The 25,893-nt window shown below is 61.3% G+C and overlaps 2 protein-coding genes across 3 annotated transcripts in view; both read left to right on the top strand.

The window, feature by feature from the left end:
• The first annotated feature begins 5,375 nt into the window (after window positions 1–5,375).
• On the top strand, window positions 5,376–7,003 carry HES5 (hes family bHLH transcription factor 5). 2 transcript variants are annotated; one of them, XM_032758689.2, is made up of 3 exons: window positions 5,376–5,642; window positions 5,742–5,907; window positions 6,007–7,003. In XM_032758689.2, the coding sequence occupies exons 1-3, from the start codon at window positions 5,589–5,591 to the stop codon at window positions 6,282–6,284; spliced, it is 498 nt and encodes a 165-aa protein (XP_032614580.1). In that variant the 5' UTR covers window positions 5,376–5,588; the 3' UTR covers window positions 6,285–7,003. The 2 variants fall into 2 exon arrangements, with proteins under 2 accessions (XP_032614580.1, XP_032614579.1); XM_032758688.2 differs by having other exon boundaries at window positions 5,742–6,998.
• Window positions 7,004–10,161: 3,158 nt separating this feature from the next.
• The window catches only part of PANK4 (pantothenate kinase 4 (inactive)), an 18,527-nt gene continuing 2,795 nt past the window's right edge, over window positions 10,162–25,893 (top strand). Inside the window, exons 1-15 of the mRNA XM_032760892.2 lie at window positions 10,162–10,309; window positions 14,957–15,039; window positions 15,443–15,657; window positions 15,852–16,035; window positions 16,338–16,430; window positions 16,778–16,931; window positions 17,395–17,576; window positions 18,122–18,203; window positions 18,455–18,555; window positions 21,001–21,156; window positions 22,244–22,356; window positions 22,621–22,708; window positions 23,776–23,927; window positions 25,045–25,100; window positions 25,343–25,597. Of these exons, the coding sequence (XP_032616783.1) occupies window positions 10,162–10,309; window positions 14,957–15,039; window positions 15,443–15,657; window positions 15,852–16,035; window positions 16,338–16,430; window positions 16,778–16,931; window positions 17,395–17,576; window positions 18,122–18,203; window positions 18,455–18,555; window positions 21,001–21,156; window positions 22,244–22,356; window positions 22,621–22,708; window positions 23,776–23,927; window positions 25,045–25,100; window positions 25,343–25,597 (2,062 nt within the window). The remainder of the gene's footprint in view (window positions 10,310–14,956; window positions 15,040–15,442; window positions 15,658–15,851; window positions 16,036–16,337; window positions 16,431–16,777; window positions 16,932–17,394; window positions 17,577–18,121; window positions 18,204–18,454; window positions 18,556–21,000; window positions 21,157–22,243; window positions 22,357–22,620; window positions 22,709–23,775; window positions 23,928–25,044; window positions 25,101–25,342; window positions 25,598–25,893) is intronic.

Here is a 25,893-nt window from a genome sequence, read left to right as displayed (position 1 = left end):
AGCTAGGCTGTTGTGCCTGGCTTCACCGCAGGTCCATGCCGGGGCCCAGTCTACACCCCCAAGGCATCTCCCAAAGGTAAGAGTGTCCCCCACCCCCAGTGCAGGAGCCTCAGTCCCCACTCAGCATGTGTGCTCAAGCATCTGCTGACCAAGGAAAGAGAAGCTGCCCACCGAGGGCGGCTGGCTGTGGGGAGGAGCTGGAACTAGCCCCATTTCTGGACCCAGGTCTTTGGTCCAGTTCTTCATTTAGGAGGGGAGGGGTGCAAGGAACTGAGGCCACAGGGAGGCCACCACCGGCCTAGCAGAGGGGCCAGGGCGTGCAAAGGGCCGAGGATTTCCTCTTGGCCTCGTGGTGGTGCGCTACCCCCACAGAGCACCCCTAAAGACGAGGGCCAAGAGGAGCCCTGCAGCCGGCGGTTCCCACACTCCGCGCTCCTGGCGGCCTTCCCTGGCGACAAAGGGCATCGCGCGTGCCTCGCTGGCCGCCTTCACGCTGCAGCCTCCCTTTGTCCGCGCGTCCGTGCAGGCCACCCACCATCTGGAGCTCCAGCTCCCAGCACTGATCGATGCGCTGCTCTGCCCTCGCCAGAGGGTGGAGGGCTGCAGGGAGCGGGGGAGGCCACACCGTCCCTCATCAGTGCCCCCCTCCCCCGCCAGAGGGCTCCCCGCACTTGAGCGCTCCAGGCTCCCTCCTCCAGCTCCGCACACCCCTCCCTTCCCACCACCCCACCTCCCTCAGCTCCTCAGGAAGAAGACGGGGCGCACCACTGCACGTCCCCGTCTCACGTCAGACCCTCACCAGCTGTGTGGTGTGAGCACCTCTCTGCGCTGCAGACTCAGTGTAAACAGAAAATAAACAGTGCCTACCTCCTGGCTTCGTAGTCAAGTCTAAACTGGCAAGTACACACGAAGTGCATAATACTCGAGTGTTGACTCCTCCTGTTAGCTGAGCCAGAGTACATGTGACCTTGGGCACGTCACTTAACCTCTGTGACCCTCTTGCCCCCAGCCCCCCAGCTGGAGAGTGAGCACAAAGGCCACGAGCTTTGCAGGGAGGGCTGTTGTAGGAAGTCGGATTTCCATGTTCCATACCTGCCTGGTGCTTCACAGATGCTCGGCGCCTGGGGACTCTTCCTCCCTCCGCCACTGCAGCTCCTGCCTGGAGCCCCAAGGAGAGATCTCAACCCTCTCCCAGCCACTCCGCCTCCGGTGAACAGGTGTCTTCCCTGGCTGAGGGTGGAGACTCTGAGCCACACCTGGTCCGGCTGCATCTGTTCACACCTGGGGAAATAAGCTGGGTGCCTCCTTGCAGCAGGTGGACTGGCTGCTGATGCGGGGGGTGGCCTGGCTCCAGGGCAGAGCCCCATGCGTGGATGGGCCCAGGGCAATGGCAGGCAGTGCCGGCCACCATTCAGGCAGGGGTCCTGGATGTGGGGGAGGCCGCTGTCTCTGAAATCCGTAACAGGGCCATCTCCCTGAACTGACTTCCCAGGCAGCGGGGCGTTTTGCAGATCTCGAGTAGAGCTTCCACCCAGAGGACCCCAAGCAAGGGCTCTGTCCCCAGGAACGCTTACTGCCTAGTCCCTCCCCAGCCCCTGGCACCCACCATTCCACTTTCTGTCTGTGAATCTGACGACTCTAGGGGCCTCCTACAATGCCATCACCTGGGATGGGCCCTATTGTGACTGCTTTATGTCACTGAGCAGTGCCCTCAAGGTGCAGGTCTGCTGTGGCCTGCGTCACAACCTCCTTCTCTTCTGAGGCTGAAGAACGGTCTACTATGTGGAAGGAGCACATTTGTTTGTTCACAGACACTGGGGCGGCGGCCGCCTCTTGGGTTTGGGAACCGCACTGCTCTGAAGACAGGACCCAAATAACCGCCACCCCCACCCCAGGTCCTGCATTCCATTCTCTTGTGCATGGACCTAGAAGTGGAGCTGCTGGGTCCTATGGTTGTTCTGTGCTTCATTTTGGGGGGAACTGCCAAGCCGTTTTCTAGTGTCGGCACCGTCTGACCTTCCCAGCACCACGTCCTGCTTTGGAGCTGGGAGCAAATGCCCCTGGAGCTTCCCACCACCCCTCACCCCCACGGGCCCCTCCCCTCCGAGGAGCTCTTCACTTTGCTGTCAGCCCTGGAGGGAGTGGTGCTGGGCGTGTGGGTTATTTAGAAATGGGTCATGGTTCTAGACGCGTGCATTCTAGCTTAATCATGCCCAGCTTGTAGGTTTTGCCGGAAGGCCCCCTGCCTCAACAGCTGCTGAGCTGCAGAGGAGAATAGAGAGTCGATGTTTCGTGGGGACAGAGGTTCAGCTTGGAGAGAAGGACATTTTCCAGAGATGGACAGTGGTGATGGTGGCACAGCATCGTGAATTGAGACAGCAAAGTGCCCTGCCTCAATGGCTGTGTATGTGGAGGCGGGAGGAGTATTACCAACTCTAGATGCGCCAACCCCACCCCAACTATCAAGCCCCTCAGACTTACTGAGCCCTCTAGGGTTGGGGGCTCAGAGAAGTGCAGGCAGGACAAACTCCCTCCCTCCTCAAAGCCCGGCTGGGGCAAGAGCACCCCCATCCCACACTGAGCTGCTAGGGGCAGCCAAGGTGGAGGATCCCAGCCCCCCAACACTTCACAGCGCTTCTGTGTAGCAGAGCCTGCCAGCCTGGAGCAGCCTCCAGCCCTCCCTCCTCCAGCCCCCTCCGTAGCCCACCGTGGATGGTGTGAGCCGGGAGCCTAGTGAGTTTCCCACACTTTGGCCCCATTCACAGTGTTAAACGGCCCACAAAGGCCAGGCGTGTGCCTCGGAGGCCGCCAGAGCTGCCATCTGGCCCGAACTCAGGGAGGGAACCAGCCTTTCATCCGGCCAGGATTCAACACCATTCATTTCATATTTCCCACAACTGAAAATTGGATCAAAGCTGCTCCAGTCCAGGGGGAGGGAGGAAGAGGCGGGAGGTGGCAGCCCCCACACAGCCCACCCACCACCCTCACCTCCGGCAGGCCGCCGTCCTGGCCCACTGCGGGTGGGCGGGCTGTGGGGGTGGGGAGGTTGGACCACATCTCCCGGCGGCACGTGTCTCCTGTGGGCTGAGGAGCTGACTCAGGGGAAAGGACCAGGACAGGACACAAGCCCCAGCCACCTGCCCCTCCAAAGCCTGCGGGAGCAGGGCCTGGCCTCGGTGCCACCCCCACATCTGGGCACAGGCCCTGTCCTCAGGGCCACCCCCACATCTAGGCACAGGCCCTGTCCCCGCTGCCAGCAGCCGGGTGGTCAGGGCACACGTGGCTCAGGTTCCTTTTCCTGCTGGCGGAGGTGGTGGCCAGGGCCTGCCTGGGCTGGGGCCGCCTGCCCATGCTCCTGCACCCCTAGCCCCTGGCTAAGCAACTCCTTGGTGTGGGCGCTGGACCAGCAGGGTATAGGTCATGGGCACACGGGCGACTACCTCATCCTGCCCTCTCCACCCCCAATCCAACCCCAGGGAGCCCATAGCCAGGCAAGGGACATGCCACAATGTGACTGCCGCAAGCATGAACCCCATTTCGGCTGCAAAATAGCTCCACTGAACACTACCATATCCCCCGTGTAGCCGGGAGTCCACAGCCCATAGCCAGTGCCAGCTGCCATCAATGCCCAGAGCTGTGGGAGCCACGGCGTGAGCGCGTGGCCTGGACACCCCCACACGGATTGCCCTCCTGCATCCATCAAGGGCCAGAGTGTTGTGGTGGGACCCCACCTGCTCAGAGACGAGCCCCCAGCAGTCCCAGCCCCCAGTGTCACCGCCTCCCTCTGACAGCCTGGGGCATGAGTCCCCTTCAAGGGAGGTGTTGTGGGATTCCAGCAGGGGTACGAGGGTGAATAGGGGCTCCCTTCCTGCCACCTCCAAAGTCACCTGATGTTTCCGCCTGGGAGCCTCCCAGCCTAACTCTTCACAATGGCGTCCAGCTGGCCTGTGGGAGGGCCACCCTGCATTGGCTTGAAGTCCTGTCTTCCCCTGCTGTCCCAGCACTGTCCTGGCTGCCCCCTGGGCCGTCCATCCTTGTGCTGAAGGCCTCCTGGAGCTAGGCCCACCAAGCGGGTCACTCAGAGCCGGGGGTCACTGCCAAGAGCCTCAGGGGAAGGCTCCTCATTGAAGCCTGCCAGCTGGCCAAGGAACCCCACTCCTGGATTCAAACTCTGCCTAACCAGCCCTGATGCCAGCCCCAGCTCTGGGGGCTAAGGCCCTTCCACTAGGACCCGGCAGGGTCCCAACCTGTCCCTAGGAGTCAGCTCAGGCCCAGAATCCTCTCCTAGTCTCTGCTGCAGAGCATCAGAGGAACTGTGACCACAGACTAGGGGGTGGGGGTCTCCCAAGGGACCCTCCCCTAAGGATCCAGGGTGGGATTCATTGCCCTAAAGTGGCTGCGGGCGCTCAGCTCAGTTGGCCAGGTACTGGGGTTATTAGCTCATCCCGTGGACCAGTGGGGGGGGGGGGGGCTAGGGCTGGCATGGCCTCTGATCCTCAAGTCTGCCACCTGGCATCCACTCCCTACCCACTGGCAAAATGCCGGAGGAAAGCAAGCCCTACAAGTGCCCTGGCTGCCAGAGAGACTACGTGGAGCTATGGCATGCATAAACAGTGGCCACAGCAAGCATGCCAAGAGCCGAGGCCTCCCGAGCTGCGTGGACACTGTGGTCAGATCCCTGGCCAGATAGAGGTGGGGAGAGGCCCCTGAGGGGCACCTGCCAGCTCGTGGAGCAGCCCCAGTGCTGCTGTGGGTTACAGTGCTCCCGGGAGGACAGGGTGCAGGAAGCTGGGAGAGCTGCCGGGTGCCGGGCTCCACGTGGAGCACGGGCCCCAGCGCCCTGGAGCTGCCCCGAGCCCAGCCGGGAAGGCACAAGACCCATTTTCTAGGTCTGGAGAAGTCAGGAGTCCCAGGTGACAGTCAGGGAGCTTGTAATATAGGCACGTAGGGCTGATCCTAAGAGCGTGGCCCCCTCTGTCCCCCTCCCTTGGAGGGGCAGCAGGTCGCAGTCAGAGAAGGTGCCCATCCCCCAGGAAGCCGTGGCACTTGTTCATTCTACAGCTTTTCTCTTTATCTCTGCCTACCGCCTCTGCCAGCCAGCAGTGGGGAGCCGCTGGGGAGGCAGGGGAGGGGAGCGGAGGGGAGGGCGGGGGAGGGGGCCCTCCTTCCTGCCCCCCTCCCCGCTTGGCGGCCTGGGAAAAGGCAGCATATTGAGGCGCGGGGCTCCCGGCATCAGGCCCCGGGATGCTAATGAGGGCGAGCGCGTTCCCACAGCCCGGACATTGTGCCGCGCGGCCCACCTGCTCCTCGGGGAGCGCCCATTGTGCCCGCGCCAATTCACAGGCAATTTAGCGTGCGCTAATGGGCCGGCGCCTTTGTGCGGCCAGCGCGGCCATTGGCCGCGGAGTGTGGGAACGGCCGCGGCGCCCGGACTCCAGGCGCCAGGCCGCCGCCCGCGCCTATATAGGGCGTAGGCGCGGGGGGCCGGTGTCCGCGCCAGCCCGGGAAGCGCTTGGCCCTGCCCGCGCCCGCTCGCTTCGTCTCGCCCGGCCTCCCCGCGTCGCCTCCTCGCCTGTTCCGCTGCAGGCATGGCCCCCAGCACCGTGGCCGTGGAGCTACTCAGCCCTAAAGAGAAAAACAGAGTAAGTACCAGGCTTGCCCGGCGCGCTGCCCCCGCGTCGTCCGGTCCTCGGGGGTCCCCGCGCCGTGCCAGGCCACCCTGACGCCCCCTCCTCCCGCAGCTGCGGAAGCCGGTGGTGGAGAAGATGCGCCGCGACCGCATCAACAGCAGCATCGAGCAGCTGAAGCTGCTGCTGGAGCAGGAGTTCGCGCGGCACCAGCCCAACTCCAAGCTGGAGAAGGCCGACATCCTGGAGATGGCTGTCAGCTACCTGAAGCACAGCAAAGGTGAGTGCGCCCGGGCCCCCCGCGCCCGGATTTCCCACCGCGCCCCGGCTCCCCCGCGCCCCGCCGCCCGCTCACCGCCGCCGCCGCGTCTCCCCGCAGCCTTCGTCGCCGCCGCCGGCCCCAAGAGCCTGCACCAGGACTACAGCGAAGGCTACTCGTGGTGCCTGCAGGAGGCCGTGCAGTTCCTGACGCTCCACGCCGCCAGCGACACGCAGATGAAGCTGCTGTACCACTTCCAGCGGCCCCCGGCCGCGCCCGCCGCGCCCGCCATGGAGCCCAAGGCGCCGGGCGTCGCGCCCCCGCCCGCGCTCTCCGCCAAGGCCACCGCCGCCGCCGCCGCGCACCAGCCCGCCTGCGGCCTCTGGCGGCCCTGGTGACCCGGCGGGACCTGCGGGCGCGCGGCCCGAGGACCAGAGGGCGAGCCTGCTCTTCTCGCCTGTAGGGAAGCGCCTTCCCGCAGTCGTCCGCCCGGGGCTTGGACGCGCCCTTCTCCGGAAGGCTCCGGCCCCAAGCTGGCCGGCCCGCAGGAGCCCCATTCTCAGAGAATGTGTGGGCAGAGTCCCTGCCGCTTTAGGACAATCAGGGCCCATCTTCTGCCAAGTGTCTGACCCCATGGGGTTGTTCTGTGTTTGCATTTAAGCAAGTGACTTCTGGGAAGTCCCCGGCCGCCCGGGGTTCTATGATATTTGTAGTGCCGGGGCTCGCACACTGGTGCCCCCAGCCTGTAGAGGACTTTCTTCAGGGCCTGTAGCTGCTGGGCGCACTCCTGGCAGGCGGGCTGTGCCGCGGGCACATTTGCCTTTTGTGAAGGCCGAACTCGAGCTGTATCCTCATAGGAAACAGTGATCACCCCGGACTGGCGCCCAGGACCCTAAGGGCCATGGCCAAAAGGCTCTAAGTGTGCCTGGTGGTCTGGCTGGGGCTCACGGTGGGCTGTCTGGGGAGGGTGGGTGCCTCCACTATGATCCTTAAAGGATTCCTCTGTGCGGGTGGATGAGTGTGGGCACGACTTTGTACTCAGAAATTGAACTCTCAGTCACGTGGAAGCCACGGGACTGCTCTGAAGCCGCTAATAAAATCTGACTGTTCAGCCCCCCGCCACGGTCTGTCTTCTGCTGTGCCTCACACCTGTTCTTGCAGCCACGGAGCCGGTCTGCAGGGGTGAAGGGGAATGGGCAGGGCCATGGCAGCAGTTAAGCAGGGAGGGACCCCTGCCAGTGGCCCCCTGGACCCAGGAAAAAGGGTGGGGTCCTTGCTCCGGAAGAACAGCGGGAGGGAGGGAGGGATGGAGGGAAAGCAGGTGAGGGGCAGGGGCAGGGGGAGGTGGGCTGGAGGGGTGGACATGGTCAGAGCCCTGGGTCTCCCCCCCAGGCCTTTCACTAGCTTCCTGAAGGTAGGCGTGGGGCAACGTGACAGCACAGGACCTTAGGCTGTGTCCACTGAGAGGCAACCCAGGACCACAGCCCACAGTAGACCTCTCGCTACAGCCAAAGGGGCTTGGCCGCGGGCCAAACAGGAGAAAACATTTGCCCCGAGCTGCTGCTGCACTCCCATGGCCTGCAGCGCCAGTCCTGGCATGGGTTCCAGGGACACCTGCCTGCTGGCCACCGTGCCAGGGCAGGATCTGGCAGTCCTGGCAGGAGCCTGTGCGGGGCCATCCCTTGCCTCAAAAAGGGCATGTATTTTTAGGCAGGCCACAGGGTGTTGGCTGAGTCTGCAAGAACTGAGGCCTACGGCTCCCAGGGACCAGCTCCGAAAGGGCAAAATCCATCCAGCAAGGATTGGGCTGGAATGGGCCGCATTCCCACCCCCGCTGAATGGCAGCCCCAGGTGTGGGCCTGTGGGCAGCAAACCACCCAGGCGCCGAGGCAAGAGACCAAGGACACGAGCTGTTCCAGTATAATAAAATGTAAAACAAGAATAGTCATACCAGGTATAGATCTTAGATATGATTATATATGAATATCATTAATCATTAGTTGGTAGTAATTACTCTTTATCCCAATATTATAATAATCCCCGCTCTATAATCATAACCTAGGAAAAACCAAGCCATACAGAGATAGGAGCTGAGGGGACATAGTGAGGTGTGACCAGAAGACAGGAGTGCGAGCCTTCTGTTATGCCTGGACAGGGCCACCAGAGGGCTCCTTGGTCTAGCGGTGACGCCAGCATCTGGGAAGATGCCCGTTGCCAGGCGGACCGTGGTCTAGCAGTAGCAAAAGGTGTCAAGGAACAACACCCGCTACTTAGCAGACCGGGAAAGGGAGTCTCCTTTTCCCCGGGGGAGTTTAGAGAAGACTCTGCTCCTCCACCTCTTGTGGAGGGCCTGACATCAGTCAGGCTTTCCCGCAGTTATCCGGAGGCCTAACCGTCTCCCTGTGATGCTGTGCTTCGGTGGTCACGCTCCTAGTCCACCTTCATGTTCCATCCTGTACACCTGGCTCTGCCTTCTAGATAGCAGTAGTAAATTAGTGAAAGTACTAATAGTCTCTGATATGTAGAAATAATGGCATAAGCTGTCTTTCTCTTTGTCTTCTCTCTCTCTCTGCCTTGGCTGCCAGGCAGGGAAGGGCCCCCTGTCCAGTGGACACGTGACCCACGTGACCTTACCTATCATTGGAGAAGACTCACATTTTTTACCCTGCCCCTTTTGCTTTGTGTACAATAAATAACAGCGCAGCCAGACATTCGGGGCCACTACCGGTCTCTGTGCATTGGTGGTAGTGGTTCCCCCAGCCCAGCTGCCTTTTCTTTTATCTCTTTGTCTTGTGTCTTTATTTCTACACTCTCTCGTCGCCGCACACAGGGAGAGACCCACCGACCCTGTGGGGCTGGTCCCTACATGGGCCTGCCCTGCCTGCTCCTTCCTGCTCAGCCCCTCTCACTCCACTCAGCCTTCAGCCCCTTTCTGGCTACTCCACAGGCAATGTCTAGACAGGGTCCCCCCACCAGGCCAACCCAGTGCCTGCCAGTGGCCTCCTGAGGTCCCTACTGAGCCCCCAGGTATGGTGGGCAGAGCACAGGGAGGGCCGCCATTCGCCTGCATGTTTCCTGCATGTTCAGTGGGCACACAGGTGGTCGCCCCTCATGGAGGGCACCTCCTGCCAGGCTGGTCATGGCACACCATGTTGCCAGGGGTCTGAGCTGCCAGAGGTCTAAGCCGCCTGGGGTGTGCTCCACTCTTCCACCCAGGCCTCCCTGGGGCAAGCTCCCCCTCCAGAGCCCCACACCCACTCCCTTGGAAGACACAGGCAAGGATGCCTCCTCCCTGAAGCCTTGCACCGCGCACACATGCATTATCCCTGGAGTTTGTGCTGCCCCACAGGCCTGTGCTCCCAGGAGCCCTGCCAGGCAGCTGGTGGCATTCTCCACGTGCAGACAGAGGCTGAGGGCCAGAGACGTGCAGTAATGACCCCGGGTTACCCGGGAGGGGCTGATCCGTCTGCTTCCAACACTGGGCTCTTTCCCAAGGCGCCCAGAGCCTCTGGAGAAGATGCATCTCTTCATGCCAACAGGGCTTCCCAATCACTCACCCTGGAACCCTGGCCTGCCCCACTTATACCCCTGTCCTGGCTCCAGCTGCTTCCGAGGCTTGTTCCTGCAGCCTCCCAGGCACCTGTCTTGCCCGTAGGCAGCCTGCCTGGCTTCCCCCGACCACAGCACTTTCCACGGATCGCCATTACAGCACACATCTTCCCCACCCGCAGGTGCATGCCCGGCTGGGGCTCCTCCCAGGCGGGGCAGGGTTCCCCACTCCTCCGGTTTGCATGGGACTTTTAACATTGAAAGTCCCACGCCCCTGGGAAGCCAGGATTGAGTCACCCTAGCAAAGACCGCATCACATTCGCCCTGGCGTGCAGGGCCAAGCTTACAGCAGGCACTCGCTGAAGGACAGGGCTCTCTGACAGTCTGCAGACCCACGTGCCCCCTTAGAAGCAGGTGGGCCGCCTCTGCGGCCTCCCTCAGCAGGGCTCAGAGCGCTTGAGTTAAGCCTGTGGACAGCGCGGTAAAAGAACATCAGTCCAGATGTTCTGTGCTGATGCGCGACCTCTGGAGGATAACCGCCCGCCCGCCCGCAGCCCCGGGCCTGTCGGACCCCTGCCCAGCACTGGCCCTAGCCCCCCCTGTATAGGCCGAGACCTCAGAGGCCGGGGGTGGGGGAGGGAAGGGGCGGGGCCAGCGCCTCATTAACATAATCTATGCGAGGGGGCGTTTGGCAGTCAAATATATGCGCATATATCTCCATGGCTGATGAGCTGGCCGGGCACTTTCAAAATGGCGGAGTGTGGAGCGAGCGGCAGCGGGAGCAGCGGGGACAGTCTGGACAAGAGCATCACGCTGCCCCCCGACGAGATCTTCCGCAACCTGGAGAACGCCAAGCGCTTCGCCATCGACATAGGTAGCCGCAGGCCGGGCGCCGGGCGCGGGCTGCGGGGGCGGGCGGGGCGCCGGCGGTGGACCGGCGAGCGGGGGCGGCGGGAAGGACGAAGGGCGGGGGCGCGGGCCTCGCGCACAGCCTCACGGGCCTTGTAGTCCGCGGGCCTGCGCACAGCCTCATGGGCCTTGTAGTCTGCAGGGGCGCCAATACGCGGGCTCGGGGCGACGGCCGGACTACAGCTACCGGCAGGCGCCGCAGGGACCAGAGCGGGGCCTGCCGGGCCTGGTAGTTCGCGCGGCCGTCCTGGGAGGCTGGGGGCCGGGGTCCAGCGTTACCCGCCGCGAGGTGGGAGGGTCGGCGGCTAGACCAGCCCTGGAGCAGGCGGAATTTTATGTCTTCGGCCGCATCGGCAACTGGGAGCCCCGGCTCCGCCGCTTGCCTGGTGGCTGGCCTGAGATTTGGGGTCCTTAGTTCTGGTCGAGACGAGGACGAGCTCGGCGGGAAGCCCTTGACAGAGTGGCCCCGAAAAGGCCGCGCGTTCCCGAGGCCTGGCCAGCTGTCACCCGCGGGCCGGACAGTCCGTGCACAGGCCCCGCTCTCTGGAGAGTGGACGCCGGGCGTGAGTTCAGGCGGCCGTGGACGTGGGACCTGGGAACTCGTGCCTCTGGTTTAAAAGCCACCCGTGCCTTCCGTGGCCTCTAAGGCGGCCTGCACTTCTGCCCTGGCCTCTCCAGGGTCCGCTGCAGACCCTCCTGCCTGATGGCTGTGCTCTCAGTAATGACGGCGGGCCAGGCTCTGTTCTAGACCCTTTTCCCACGCTCCTGACTCCCGGACACCTCCCAGCCACCCCTAGAGGAGAAACGCGAATTACTTCCTTTTCGCAGATGAGGATACTAAGGCCCAGAAAGGTGAACTAATTTGCTCAGGGTCATCGGGCTAGAAAGTGGCAGAACCAGGATTTGAACCAGCCACTCCCTGCTCTCCTACTCTGCCCATGTTTCAGGCATGAGGGCTTCCTGGGGGCAGCTTCACCAGGAGAAACCCCCTTTGAATGGCCGCTGCGGCTTCGCATACCTCTCCCTCTTAGCACTCATCTCGGCTGTAGGCTGAGTCTGCTTGTGTGTGAATCCCACAAGAGCAGCGATGTGTCTTGTAGCCCCAGCCCCCAAAAGGATGCCCGACCTGTCTTGTAGCCCCAGCCCCCAAAAGGATGCCCAGTAAATACTGGGATGAATGGGCCTGCCGCTGACTGCTTCCCACCTCCCTGGAAAAGTTGGGACTCAGAGAGACCCAGACCATTCCCTCTGAGCTGTGTGTTCCTGGTGCATCTGACATGTTTGCTGCTGTGGTGTCCTCGAGGTTGTTGGTGTCACCATCTCTCTGAGATGCCCAGCCAGGGAAGGGTGTCCTCTAGGGAATTGGGGGGGCGATGAGAATGGAAGCAGCTGTAGGTCCTGGCTCCCACCTTGCAGTGAGCTTATGAGAGGCAATGCTTCTTAGGGGGTGTGGCCTGGTGCCAGGTATGAGGACGTGTGAGTAGCATCTTTAGGGACCTCTGATAGGACTTGGGACTGACTGGTTATTGCGCTGCAGGTGCTGAGCTTGCAGCCCTAGCCTAGGGGATTGTCTACCGCAGGCCTTGCCAGAGGCTCCCCAGCCATGCTCCCCAGCCTTCTGAGACCTTCAGGCCCGGTAAAGCGTGTGCTCTGCAAGGTTCTGCTGCCCTTACACTGGGGGATTCTGTTACTGGGAACAAGTCGGGACTAAATGTGTCTGAAATGCAATTGCAATTGACCTGCATAAGTCACTTGGGGAATGGCCAGGAGAACAGGGTTCACCGTGGATGTTCTGTGTGGCCCCGAGAGGCCAGTGAAGCCGCAGAGCTGGGGCTGTCTAGGAAGGGCTGTCACAGCCCTGGAGGGCCCTGGAGCACCAGCCTGTTCTCCAGGCTGAGCCCAGGGGGTTTCTTGGTAGAAGGACACTCTAAGAGTGTTTAGTGCTGGTATTTATTTCCCCTCTTCAAAGTTTCTCCCTGCATCTGGGTCCTGTGTCTCTGGTTCTTAAGAGGACCTGTTGACTGATACTGAGAGAAGACCTCTTGTTTGTTACTCCTGACCGAGCTGCTGGGAGGCCACGGCTCAGGGTGGGGTGTCTTCAACCCAGGAACCCTCAAAGCCAAAGTGCTTGTCAACAGTGTTGTTTAAAAGCAGGCTTCTCCCATTTCCTCTTCCCTCGCCCACATCTCTGGATCCAGGAAAGCTCACCTGCCCTGTGTTTTGGCAAGCTGTTTTCCTCTCGATGGGACGCTGATGTCTGCTGAGCAGGTTCACCTCTTTGGAAGCAGCAGCGACGTTGTATTTCTCAAAACATACTGCAGCTTTGATCTGATTTTAGGTTTCTGCGGGCTGTGGGGAGGGTTCCTCAGAGGCATGTGAGACAGGAAGGGGCCACGGGGCCATGGTGTCTGCTGGGCTGTCCTGCCCTCCATTGGTGCCCAAAGAGGAAACACAGGACCAGAGAGAATGGCAGAGGGGATGGGGCCTGTGGGACAGGGAGAACTAGAAGGCCATGGCTCAGGTGTGAAGAGCACAGGTGACCAAACCTCTGGGAAGCCCCCTTCCCCCACCAGCTGTTGGCCTCAGGGCGGAGCGTGGGCAGCCTGGAGAGCCGCCAGGGGGCACTCCTGTCACTGCCTTGCCAAGCGCGGTTTGCTGTGATTCCAAGGGGTCCCTGAGCCCAGCCCGGAAGGGTCCCCACCCGCAGGTGGTTCCCTCTGCTCTAACAGATCTCCCTGCTGTGCGTGCCCCTCGCGCCTCAGGCCCGGTTTTGTCCCCCCGGGCATGGGGAGTAGGAAGACAGAACACTGGCCTTGCTGGGCTTCTCCATGCAGGGGTCTCGGGGAGGGAGGATGCGTATCTTGCAGAAACCAACCCACCCCCACCGCTGTCCCAACCCCAGTACATCCTGTTTGGGCGTGTATTTAACACAAAGAACCCAGGTCCTGAAATTGGCTTTCTGTGACCTGAGAGTTTGTTTATAGTGACTTTTGATGAGTCTCTTAAAATAGATCTTCATCCTCTTGCATCATCTGTCGTTTTAGAAAACGATTTGTTTACTGAGGTAAGTCGACAACGTGGTGCATTTTAGTGAGACTCTCTGGGCCTGGCCAGGATTGGGGGCAGGGGAAGGGATACGGAGGCTTAAAGCCGCGGGCCAGGGAATCATATTGAGCCTGTGACGCGTCCACTAGACTGTACACCGGCCGTCGGGGAGCCTGCCCTCACCACCAGGCGGGCTGTGCCAGGGGACGGCTGTTGCGGGGCCTGGACACCGTGGGTTTTGTTCCATGAACAGCATTGGCTGTTTCCTTGGTGTTTCCAAATCTATTTACTGACTTGAGTGTTCTCAGACATCCTTATAGTATTTTGTCAAAAAACAATAATTTGAAAATAACTTTAGCCTCCTTACTCTCATGATGTGGGATGTTTGCCTCTTTTTGTCAGGCCCTGTAAGAAATGCACTGCGTTAAGTCGCTATAGCACCGCACAGTGCACTCTCTTAAGTCACTATAGCACCGCACAGTGCACTCTCTTAAGTCACTATAGCACCACACAGTGCACTCTCTTAAGTCACTATAGCACCGCACAGTGCACTCCGTGAAGTCACTATAGCACCATACGGTGCACTCCGTGAAGTCACTATAGCACCATACGGTGCACTCCGTGAAGTCACTATGGCACCATACGGTGCACTCTGTTATGTCACTATAGCACCGCGCACTGCACTTAAAGTCACACATTTTGTTTCTTTTTCTATTTGTCATTCGTGGAGCTTCAAATCTATGAATACAACTGTAGCCTCAACAATGTCCGTTTTTTGTTTGTTTTTTTTAACTTAAAAGAATTTGTTCTTGAAAAGGCCTTCTCCAGGAATCTTTTCACCTTTCCCTGAGACCTGGTTCAGGTGCATAGAGCCCCTTCCATTTCCTGATATTTATTCAACCTTTGATCACAGGCAGCATCGTGGAAGCCACAGGGCTTCTCGAGAACATCAGACTTTGGCCTGTGGGGAAAGAGACTTTGGTGGCCTCTGACTTCCGGCTACTTTTGGGGCTGGGCTGCATTTTCTGCCCGGAGCCTCTCAAGAGTAGCCAGCGGCACTGTTTGCCTCTCCAGGGCAGGGGAGCTGCTCAGGCCCCGTTACCGCCCTGGGCTGTGAGAAGGGCTTCCTTTGTGAGCAGGGGCGGTGGAGGGTGTGCTTCTTAAAACGGAAACAGCCTGGATTTGTCAGCTTATCGCTTTGGGTCATTAGCAAGATCACTTGAAACTGAATTTTCTTAAAGCAGTGAGGATAACCAAGGTCACCCAAAGCGAGACAGCTCTCCCTTTCCTCTGCAGGACTTGGTGCCAAGGGGAAGCGGGACCTCTTGAGCTCAGTTTGGTCAGGGAGCTGAGGAGGAGCAGAATTTGAAAAGGAGAAGTGTAGATTTGATTGTTCATTCTCCTGTCCTCTCTTTTGTGTCCACAGGGTTTTTAAGTTCCAGTAGCCCCAAACCCCTCATCCACAGAGATTTTAGTCTCCAGGACACCCAGAGAGTGTGGGGGATGGACCCCCAGGCCCCGCTGTGTCCTGGTCCTGAATCCTGCCCGGTTTGTGTCTCCCCTGCAGGCGGGTCGTTAACCAAGCTGGCCTACTATTCAACGGTACAGCACAAAGTCGCCAAGGTGCGGTCTTTCGACCACTCCGGAAAGGTGAGCCTGCGCTGTAGCCACCCGGGGCAGGGCAGCCGCTTCTCTGTCATCTTGGTCCTGGCACTTGTCTCTCAGTCATCCCTCTGCTGCTGCAGACCTCAACTTCAATGTCTTGGGAGTTTCTAGCAGGGACAGCCTCCCCTGCCTTCCGCCGTGTCCCTTCAAGACCCTTTGCAGGAACCTGCGCCTGCCCGTGCTCCCCCGGGGGAGGCTTCCGCTCCTGCTGGGGGGCCCTGAGGTCGCCACGGTCCTGGGCTCCTCCCTTTTGCCCAGGATTCTGCCTCAGAGCCCCGCCTGGTTGAAGGCTGGCACGAACGGCCAGCTCCGCTAGGGCAGGGTGTGCACAGCCCAGCCCGGCGCGGTGCCCCACACACATGCGGCCCTCCCTTACTCTGTTTTCCAGGACACAGAACGTGATCATGAGCCGCCCTATGAGATTTCAGTTCAAGAAGAGATCACTGCTCGACTGCACTTCATTAAGTTCGAGAATACCTACATCGAAGCGTGCCTGGACTTCATCAAAGACCATCTCGTCAACACAGAGACCAAGGTCATCCAGGCGACCGGGGGCGGGGCCTACAAGTTCAAGGACCTCATCGAAGAGAAGCTGCGGCTGAAGTGAGTGGGGACCTCCAGGGTGAGAAAGGAACATGTGTCTGCCCCCGAGTCCCTGGGTGTCCCAGAGCCACGTCCCTGGTGCTCGTGTGTCAGATCGCACGTGGGGCATGGCTGCCCCTTCGGACCAGGCAGGCTTGCATGGTCGCGCCTGTCTGTGGCCCAGACTCTTTAAGGGGTTGGCGCTTCCTTTTCAGAGTCGACAAGGAGGACGTGATGACGTGCCTGATTAAGGGGTGCAACTTCGTGCTCAAGAACATCCCCCATGAGGCCTTCGTGTACCAGAAGGATTCCAACCCTGAGTTCCGGTTCCAGACCAACCACCCCCACATTTTCCCCTATCTTCTTGTCAATATCGGCTCTGGAGTCTCCATCGTGAAGGTAAGACCCGGCTTCATAAATGAATGAGTGGCTGGTTTAGCCATAGTTTGTTAAGCCCTCGCTGTGTGCAGGAGCCAGGGCTGGGCACGTGAACGGGGCCCATTGGGCGGGGCCGTGAGCTCAGAGCTGCTGTGGGAGGGGCATCAGCGCCCCCAGGCTTGGCCGTGAGAGTGAGAGTCCTCCCACTGGCGGTTCCGGGGTGGGGGCGGGGCTTGCCCCAGCGCAGCACACGGGACGGGGGTCGGGGGAGCCTGTGTGGCTGAGGGCCCACTGAGCACGCCTCTACCCTGGCTCCGCTGCAGGTGGAGACGGAGGACAGGTTCGAGTGGGTCGGTGGCAGCTCCATTGGAGGAGGCACCTTCTGGGGACTCGGCGCTCTGCTCACCAAAACTAAGGTACGCGGCAGCTGCCAGAGGCCCTCCAGGGTCTGCGGAGATGTCCGCTTCCTGTCTCCTGAAGGCCTGCGGCTGCTTCCGGGCCTCCCTCCTGACTCGTGTCAGGGGGCCTCTGGCCTCTGCGGCTTCGCTCTTTGCGCCATGAGGGATGGGTGTCCCAGCAGCCAGAGCTTCTCCTGGCTGGGTGGCCCAAGGGTCCCACTTGCCGCCTCTTGTCTTTGGTCCCACACGATGAGGGCCCATTCACCCCTGCCCGCGCGTGCCTCCTGCCCTGGGCTTGGTTTCTGGGGTTGTGGGGATTCCAGCAGCTCCGGGCACCTCACCCACCCCCTCACCGTGTCCCGCAGAAGTTTGACGAGCTCCTGCACCTGGCCTCGAGGGGCCAGCACAGCAACGTGGACATGCTGGTGCGGGACGTCTACGGCGGCGCCCACCAGACGCTGGGGCTGAGCGGGAACCTCATCGCCAGCAGCTTCGGGAAGTCGGCCACCGCCGACCAAGGTGCCCTCCCTGGCCTCCGCCGCCAGAGAGCAGGGTGGTGGGGACACTTGGGGTCTCGCGGACAGGAGCTTCCCCCACCATTGCTTTCCCACACCCGCTCCCTGGAGAGTCAGGGTCTTGGGTGTCAGCCCTGTAACCTCTTCCTGCCGAGTCGCTGTAGCGCAGGCCCAGTGCTCAGAACGTCAGCAAATGAACGCCACGGTCTTGGTTTTGGAAGAAAAAACAGTTTCCTGAGTTAGGAAAAGCTGTTTGGGTTTTTTCCGCCTTGAAAACAAAGCCTAATCCGTCCAGGAATGATTCACACATCACACGCAGCCTCCCGCGCTTGGGCTCCAGTTCCCCCACTCAGCTCTCTCTCCCCCTCCCCTCCCACTCAGCACTCTCTCCCCCTCCCCTGCTGCTCGCTCTCACGTCGTGCACTTGCTGTGCTTGGAGATGAGTGCCTTTTCCTTCCCTTCCTCAGAGTTCTCCAAAGAAGACATGGCCAAGAGCCTGCTGCACATGATCAGCAACGACATTGGGCAGCTGGCCTGCCTCCACGCGCGGCTGCACAGCCTGGACCGCGTGTACTTTGGAGGCTTCTTTATCCGGGGCCACCCCGTGACCATGCGCACCATCACCTATAGCATCAATTTCTTCTCCAAGGTAATGGTCGCGCCGCCCTCCCCAGCCTCTAACGCGGACCCCCAGGATCTTCACAATCAGTCGTGCTGGTCAGACACCGCAGCACCCCCAGGGAGGCCTGGAGGGTGGGGGCCAAGAAGCCCAGCACCCCTCTCTTCTGGGTGATTCTGGGCAGCCTACATTTTGTGGCACTGTGGCCACCTGAGTCTGAGCACATCACCAGTGATGAGCATTCTAGAGAGCTCCAGGCGGGCCTGCCGATCTGCGCTGGGGTCAGGGTGCCCCTGCCCCGACAGAGGCGCAGCCACCCACATGCCTGATGCAGAGACTACTTGTGGGCCAAGGACTCCCTGCATGGGAGAAGCTATCACCCTTAGCTTTCTTCAAACAGCAGCCCCCCCTCTGGCGCCAGGCGTGATTCCACTGGCAAGTATGCCGTGGGTGCCGTGGTGCCTCTTCGAGGGTTTGGGCTGCGCAGTGCGAGTCCCGCACACGTTGAGCTGGTTTGTGGAGACACCGGGTGTTGTGTGGGGCTGACAGCAGCACGTGTGCTTTGGCCACGGCAGGGGGAAGTACAGGCGCTGTTTCTGAGGCACGAAGGCTACCTGGGAGCCATCGGAGCATTCCTGAAAGGAGCCGAGCAGGACAGTGAGTCGCGGTGCTGGCGCCCCTGAGCAGCGTGGGGTCTCAGCTGTGGCCTGGGCCTGTGCTCCAGGCCTGGGCGGCCCAGGGTGGAGGTGGGGTGGGGAGCATGAGTCCTCAGAAAGTGACAGCAGCTGGCATGTCTAACATTTTAACGATTTAGTTAATAAGCAATTTTATGCCCTTTCCTCCTCCACTCTCCTGCTTTTGAATCAAGGGCAAGATTAACACAAGTGACCTGGCTTCTTGCTTTCCAGATCCTAACCAGTACAGCTGGGGAGAGAACTATGCAGGCAGCTCCGGGCTGATGAGCACATCACCCGAGCTCGGCCCGGCACAGCGGGCGCGGAGTGGCACCGTGAGTAGTGGGCTCTGGCCGCCGCGGGCCCCAAGGGAGCAGCCTGTGCCACACTCACCTCCCCTGTCCCTGAGAGAAGCCTATTGTGGCTGTCCCGGCTGAAAGGTGCCTCTGCCCATGGCGAATCCTCCCATGGACCTGGGGTATAACTAGGGGCAAGAGAAGGACACTGTGGCTTGCTTTCCTGTCTCCCTCATTGGGTGCTTTCGTGTTTTGGAAACATTCAGCAGGAATTATGGAGTCTGTGTGATCTGGCCTTCTTGTTTGCAGAGAGATTGCTAAAGTTCAGGGGTGACAGGGGCCTCTCCCCACGCCAGAAGGCCCGTCTACTTTGGAGTTGAAACTCGAAACGGCAGGAGCCACCCAGGGCCCTGCCTAGGACTGCGCACTCTGCCGCGCACTCTGGCTGATGGTCTGTTGGTTACAGTCCGCTCTCCTCGAGGTGTCCCAGCTCATTCCTTGGATCCCCAGTGGGTTTGCCCTGGCCTGAGCTGGGTGACACTGGCGGGCTAGGAGACGCACCCCATGTCTGCCGAGTTGGAGCTGCTCCGGAAGGGTCCCCCGCCAGGACCTGCGTCAGCCACATGGGATGCCCCCAGCACAGCCCCACGTGGCAGGAACCGCCCCGTGTCACAGGCTGTCAGGGTCCTTGACCGTGCCCCCTGGGGGGCTCCTTCCTTCTGTAGCTGTGAGCAGTTAACCTGGGGTCGGGCACAGAGCTAGTCGGACCCCTCAGGACAGGCCCCTGGCGTTGTTGGCAGGAAGTTGCTTGTCATTTGTAGACATGGGGCTCAGCGTCAGTATTTCAAGACCACGCCTTGTGGAGTTCTGGCTTCTCAAGAGGGCGCCTCCCTTTTGTGTGGGTCCTGCAGTTCACACCAGGCCACGGCCCCGCACGGATGCACCACACTGGCCGCAGCCCTGGACTGCCTTTCCCACCGCCCACACTAGGCGGGGGAGTAGGGGCAAGGCTCTGGGGGCCTGGCAGAGCCCCAGGCTCTCAGCTTTTGCCCTGGTGTTGGGCAGAGGGGCTTGGTGTCTTCCAGCCTCAGTTTCTGATTTGCCAAGTGTGCATAATTTGCCAAATGGACTGTAACCTGGAGTGACTGCGTGGGCGTCCACAGCGCTTCGGGGGCCCCGTTCAGGAGGCACTTGTTACCTATTTGGTACCCCACCAGTGGCACAGCCCTGCCAGGCAGGAGGAGCCCCCACCTTACTGAGGATCAAACTGACATGCAGAGAGATGGAGTCATTTATTTGAGTTTATATTGTCCAAAAAAGTCAAAGAGAAGATTTGAACCCGTTTGTCAGGATAGAAGGCGCCTGCGACCTGGCAAGGCAGCACCAGGTGATCCCAGCTGTGGTCCGTGGTAGTTAACGTGGGGCTCCTGCCGCCTTCTGCACTGGCTTTGGGAAGTCACTGGCTTTTTCCACCTGGAGCTTCTGCCCGGCTTGGGCTTCCCACCTGGAAGGCGTCCCCTTTGCTGTGGAGCTCCTTGCCTGGAGGTCCCTGCCCACCTGCAGGCTGCTTCTCTAGCCCCAGGAGGTGCCGGCAGGGGTGCCCCAGTGGAGAAGGGCAGAGGGCTGGCATGTGACCTGTGGGGTAGCCACCGGGGGGTGGGAAGAGGCGGCCAGCTACACAGTTCCCCTCATAGCCCCTCTGGTCCCAGAGCAGCGGCTGCTGTGGTGAGCGTGCAGAGAGCCGAGTACTGGTGTGTGCGTCGGCTCAGCTCAGTTCAGTTCCTCCTGGCATAAGGTAGAAAGAGCCAGCAGGGCCTGTGAGCGCGCCTGTGCTGGGCGCAGGTGGCCCCGGGGTGCCCTGGGTGCATAGTGGCCTGGCCTTGCCATAGCCCTTCACGGACACAACATGCTGGGAGGCCCGGCAGCCATGGAGGAAGAAGGGTGCATGTGGGGCGTGGGGGCTGCCTGCCTGGCACGGGGTGGAACACTGCCCGGTGCTTAGTGAGGACAGAACCCCAAACCTCTGTGTGCAGACACGGCCACCTGGAGGACCAGAGGTGGGAACAGTGTGACTGCAGGGGTGACGGGAGGAGGTGAAACTGTAGGGGTGACAGGGAAGGGTGACTGCAGGGAGGTGGTGATGCGGGAGGGAGTTACTATAGGGATGGTGGGGGAGGGGTGATGGGAGGGTGACTACAGCGGTGACTGGGGAGGTGTGGCTGCAGCGGGGAGGTGATGGGGGCAGGAGGCGTGTGGTGGGAGCAGACGCAACCCCAGTATCAAACCAGGGGGTAAGTCAAGGTATCCGGCTCGGGCCACTGGGCAGCTGAGGGGGTCCAGTGGGGGTCTTGTCTGTGGCCCAGAGACATGGCGGAAGAAGGCAGTACATCTCCCTTCTTAGAGAGAGAGTGGAAGCTTTTGAGCATGGCTTAGGTCGTTCTGAACCATGGTGACGTTTCTACCCTGCCACTGCCTGTCTTCCAGTTTGACTTGCTGGAAATGGACCGACTGGAGAGGCCACTGGTTAACCTGCCACTCCTCCTGGACCCGCCCTCCTACGTGCCTGACACGGTGGACCTCACCGATGACGCTCTGGCCCGAAAATACTGGCTCACCTGCTTCGAGGAGGCCCTGGACGGGGTGAGAGCTCCAGGTGCCATCTTGATGATTCTGAGGCCGCGGCCGGGTTAATCTTCCAAGGCTCCGGGGGCAAAGCCAAGGTGGTGAAGGGGGACAGGCCAATGTTTTCCAGAAACCCCTCGATCTGCGTCTGAGTGTGAGAGGGTTGATTCCTGTTTCTCAGGCAAAAATACCTCTCCTGGTCACTTGGTGGGTCAGTGAGGACTTGACGTCTTTGAGGCACGTTTCTTCTAAGGGCAGCTGATGCTTTTGCTAGCTAGTACATTTCTTCAGAAAGCAATTTAGTAGACTTTTCTGCGCTTTTGAGGTGTGACTGAGGTGCGGGAGGCATTGTGGGACCCTGAATCTGAGTGTGGGGTGAGGCTCAGCCCCAGCAAGCTCCCGGCGAGGCCACCTTGGGGCTCCTGCGTCCCACCTCCTCCAAGGCCGGGCTGGTTCTGTGGAGCAAATGCCAGGCCCTGGGCCGCGCTGCCCCTCAGGAGCTCAGCTCAGGGCCAGGAAGCCCCGGTAGCAACATGTGCTCTTCATGAAGCCCACGGAGAGGCCAGGTCGTGCCAGGGTTTGTCCTGAGGGAGGAGCCCCAGCCCTGCCCAGGACCCAGAGTGAGCTCTGAGTGTCCAGAGCCCCTTGTCCGCAGCACAGGATGGGGGCTCGAGTCTGAGGACGTGGGTCTCAGCCTCGGGTTTCCTGGGTGGTGAGGGACCAAGGTCACTCCTGCTCCTGCCTCCCAGGGCAGCTGGGAGGGGCGAATGGCAAAGGGAAGCCTCGGGTGACCGTGAACTGTCACCGTCAGCCTTTCCTGTTCCGGTAGAAGCTGCCTTGACCACAGCCCAGGCAGCCCCCACCCTGCCCCGAGCCCCCCACAGCAGGCCCTGACCCTGCCCCGGGAAGCCCCCCATAACTAGCCCCCACCCTGCCCCAAACAGCCCCGGACAGCCGGCTCCCACCCTGCACCGGGCCTCCTACAGCCGCCCCAACCCCTGCCCTGGGCCGCCCCCCACGGCCAGCCCCCCCCGCTGTCACATGTGGGGACTTCCCAAACAGCAGGGCCGGCGCTTGGCTGACTCCCTCCTTCTGTCGCTGGCAGGTAGTGAAGCGCGCAGTGGCGAGCCAGCCAGACTCTGTGGATGCAGCCGAGAGGGCGGAGAAGTTCCGGCAGAAATACTGGAACAAGCTTCAGACCCTGAGGCAGCAGCCCTTGTAAGTGCCCAGCACCCTGGTGCGTGGCCACCTCTTCCATCCAGAGGGCCCCTGCACCCCTGAGAAAGTGCCGTGATGTTGGCATTTGGACCCCAGCTCGCTGGGGGTGGGTGTGGGCCCCAGTGGCACAGTCCCCTTGGGCCCCACCTCAAGCGGCGTTTGCACTGCCGGGCTCCCGAGGACGTCCATGGAACAGCCGAGGATGACAGACGGGCAGGTGTTCGGCCTGCCCTGCTCAGCGCCCTCCGCCGTGTCTGTCCCCAGCGCCTATGGGACCCTGACTGTGCGCAGCCTTCTGGACACCAGGGAGCACTGTCTGAACGAGTTCAACTTCCCGGATCCCTACTCCAAAGTAAGTGCAGCGTGCCCTGGCCTTCTGCTCGCTGCTGTCCCCGTCCCGCTGGCACCGCGCGTCCTGTCTCTGTCCTGCTGGCTCCGCACGTCCTGTCTCTGTCCCGCTGGCTCGGGGCATCCTGTGCTGTCTGAGGCCCTGCAGGTTTGGTGGCAGCCCCAGCTCCAGCCCTGGCACCACAATAGCCAGGGGCTCTGTTGGCAGCATCTGCTGAGGAGCTGTGTTACCCCCACAGATGCTGGGGCCACTTAGGGGTAGGGACTGGCTGTGACTAGAGAAGAAGGGTGTGAACCCCAGTTTAGATGTGTTCCTGAGAGACACAGGCTGCCTGCCTGCAGGAGCCAAGGGCCTCCCAGCTTCTGCGAGGGTGGGCGATGGTGGTTGGGGACTGCTTTCCCCTCATGGGGAGGGGCTGGACCCCTGGACCACCCTTGCTCCCTCCTAGGAGGCTGGACAGTGACCAGAGGCCTCCTATCCCGGCAACGTGCAGGGCCGTGGGAGCCCTCTGAGCTGGGCCTTTCCGGGCGTCCATTTTGCTTCCCCAAGTCCGGCAGCCAGAGCCCTCCTTGGCCCCTTCTGCCAGGAGGCAGCGGGCAGCAGTGGAGGCGTGGACTCCTCCCACCTCTCCTGGGAAGGGCCAGCGCCATGCCTCCCTCCCTCACACACCCAGCCTTGTGACAGGGGAAGTCTGGGTGTCAAGGGTTTTGAGGCCAGGGCTGTGGGTACCTGTGGGGGCCGTGTCCTCCACCCTTGTCCCTCCCTTCACCCACTGCTCGGTCACATGGGGGCTGAAGCCGTCCTGGGCCTTGTCTTCAGTGCCGCGTGCAGCTGCGTGCTGGCCACTGTCCCGGAGCCAATAGGCTTGTGCCTGGTGGGGTCCCGGTTGGGGCTGAGTCTTCGATCCTGAGGGGTGTGGTGTGGAACGGGCTGGGCCTGGCAGGTGTCCAGGTGTCCGGGGTGGTCTCTGCCGAGGGCTTGTAGAGACGCAGCCTGGCGGAAAGCCAGGAGCAGCCCTGTGGGCTGAGGCCGCGTCTCCACTCAGGCCCGGCATCTGGCACTGTCCACAGGTGAAGCAGCGGGAGAATGGCGTGGCGCTGAGGTGCTTCCCTGGGGTCGTGCGCTCCCTGGACGCGCTGGGCTGGGAGGAGCGGCAGCTGGCGCTGGTGAAAGGCCTCCTGGCAGGGAATGTCTTCGACTGGGGGGCCAAAGCCGTGTCTGAGTAGGTGTCTGCAGGCTCGGGGCAGGCTCTGCAGCCTGTGGGTCCCTGTCCTGCCCCAGGCTTGCGTTCAAGGAGGTGGAGCGGGTCCCTTGGGGGTCATGTGGCACTTGGTGGCTTGGTGGCTCGGGGCTTTGGGGCCCAGGGAGTGCACATGGCAGCAGCCCCAGGGGCTGCGCAGGGCCTGGCGCCCTTGTCTGTCCCCTCAGACTCTGAGGAGGCCCCTTCCTTAAGCACGGGTGCGAAGGAGGCCTAGGGGTGTGGATTTGAAAATCCAGGCTGGCATTTTTTATTGTCAGAATCCAAATTCATGTTTCCTATGTGTGGTAGGAATTAAACATTTCAGATGTGATGATCAAAGGCTGCTTTGCAAAGGAGTCCCCTAGACTGGCCTGTGGAACACGCAGGTGTCTAAAGCACATGGCGCCCTCTCCTGGGGCTCTGAATCTTGAAAATGAACCATCCCCACCATAATTTACCTTCACTCCCAAAGAAGCTGCTTCCAGTCTCTGGGCCTTCCCAGGCGGCTGCACCACCTCTCGTGGTCCCTGCTTTTTTTCATGTGGGGCTGGAGAGAAATGCCTGGGTTCCTGGCCCTCCCTGGGTCCCACTCGTCTCTCCAGACATACACGAGAACGCCGCCTCCAACCAGGGCTGCCCCTCTGGGACACAGGCCCCTCCCGCAGCCTGTCAGGAGCGTTGGAGGAGGGTCCTGACCCATAGGATTGGCCTTGTGGCTGGGGCTCCCCACACCGCCTGCATGGGTGCCAAGCACAGGGACCATACTGCGGCTGCCGGTCACCGACAGGCTTCCCTGGCCCCGTGGCTCCGAGTCCACCTTGAGAAACAGCCTGTGCAATCTCAGACCTTTGCTTGGTGGCCCCCTGAGCCTTCTGCTGATCACAGCCTGTCAAGAACGCTATATCTGTTCTGTCTGGAAGTGATTTAGGGTCTTCACGTTGAGCAGCTGCCCCTGTCCCGCCTGGGAGGGATTTGGGGTCTTCACGTTGAGCAGCTGCCTCTGTCCCACCTGGGAGGGATTTGGGGTCTTCGCGTTGAGCGCTGTGGCTGAAGGTTTTTGTTCTGTCGACTTAATTTTTTTTTCTCCTCCTCCGTGCAGTGTCCTTGAATCCGACCCCTACTTTGGGTTTGAAGAAGCAAAGAGGAAGTTACAAGGTACGGTGGCCAAGTAACCTGGGGCCTTGCCTTGTGCTGGGGCCATGCCTGGGCGTTCCCTGCAACAGCGAATGCAGTCGCGGTCAGGGTCCAGGCACCTCCCCTGCTCAAGGCTCTGTCAGCCGGGCTTGGGGGGCGGGGAGAACTTGCTTCCTGGAGAGATGAACACCTGAAGACACCATCTCCCTGACCCCTGACCTGGAGCACTGGGCTAATCGTGTGTCCCCCTCTCTCTCTCTCAGAAAGACCCTGGCTCGTGGATTCCTACAGCGAGTGGCTTCAGAGATTAAAGGTATGTGGAGGGGCCTCCCGCCTCTGCTGCTGGGGACACAGTGGGGCCCGGGGGGGCGGTGGTCACTGGAGGGAGGTGGGCATGGGCTGCCTCGGGTGGCCCTCACCTACTGTTGGAGTCTCACCGTCCTGTGAGCCAAGGGTCTCAGCATCCCCTGCTCCACACTTGCCCTCCTGTCGTGACTACTTCTTAGGTCACCTGCTCTAGGCACAAAGCCTTGCCAGAAGAGACAGGCACTGGCCCCTGCAGGCCAATCCGTCCCTGGCGCCTCTGGGGTCCTGAAGTCCCAGTCTCAGCCCCCGCAGCCCGGCCCGGTCCCGGCACCTCTGGGGCCCTGAAGCCCCTGGTCTCAGCCCCTGCAGGGCAGCCCATCCCTGGCACCTCTGGGGCCCTGAAGCCCCTGGTCTCGGCCCCTGCAGGGCAGCCCATCCCTGGCACCTCTGGGGCCCTGAAGCCCCTGGTCTCGGCCCCTGCAGGGCAGCCCATCCCTGGCACCTCTGG

The sequence above is a fragment of the Hylobates moloch genome, unplaced genomic scaffold (assembly GCF_009828535.3).
Source record: "Hylobates moloch isolate HMO894 unplaced genomic scaffold, HMol_V3 SCAFFOLD_9, whole genome shotgun sequence".
In the NCBI taxonomy this organism is placed as follows: domain Eukaryota; kingdom Metazoa; phylum Chordata; class Mammalia; order Primates; family Hylobatidae; genus Hylobates; species Hylobates moloch.
The sequence above is the reverse complement of the archived record's forward strand: the minus strand, read 5'-3'. Positions and strand labels throughout refer to the sequence as shown.

Coding starts and splice junctions, on each gene's coding strand:
- HES5 (XM_032758688.2), top strand. CDS start 5,589: ATGGCCCCCAGCACCGTGGCCGTGGAGCTACTCAGCCCTAAAGAGAAA. Junction 5,643..5,741: donor GCCCTAAAGAGAAAAACAGA/GTAAGTACCAGG, acceptor CTCCTCCCGCAG/CTGCGGAAGCCGGTGGTGGA.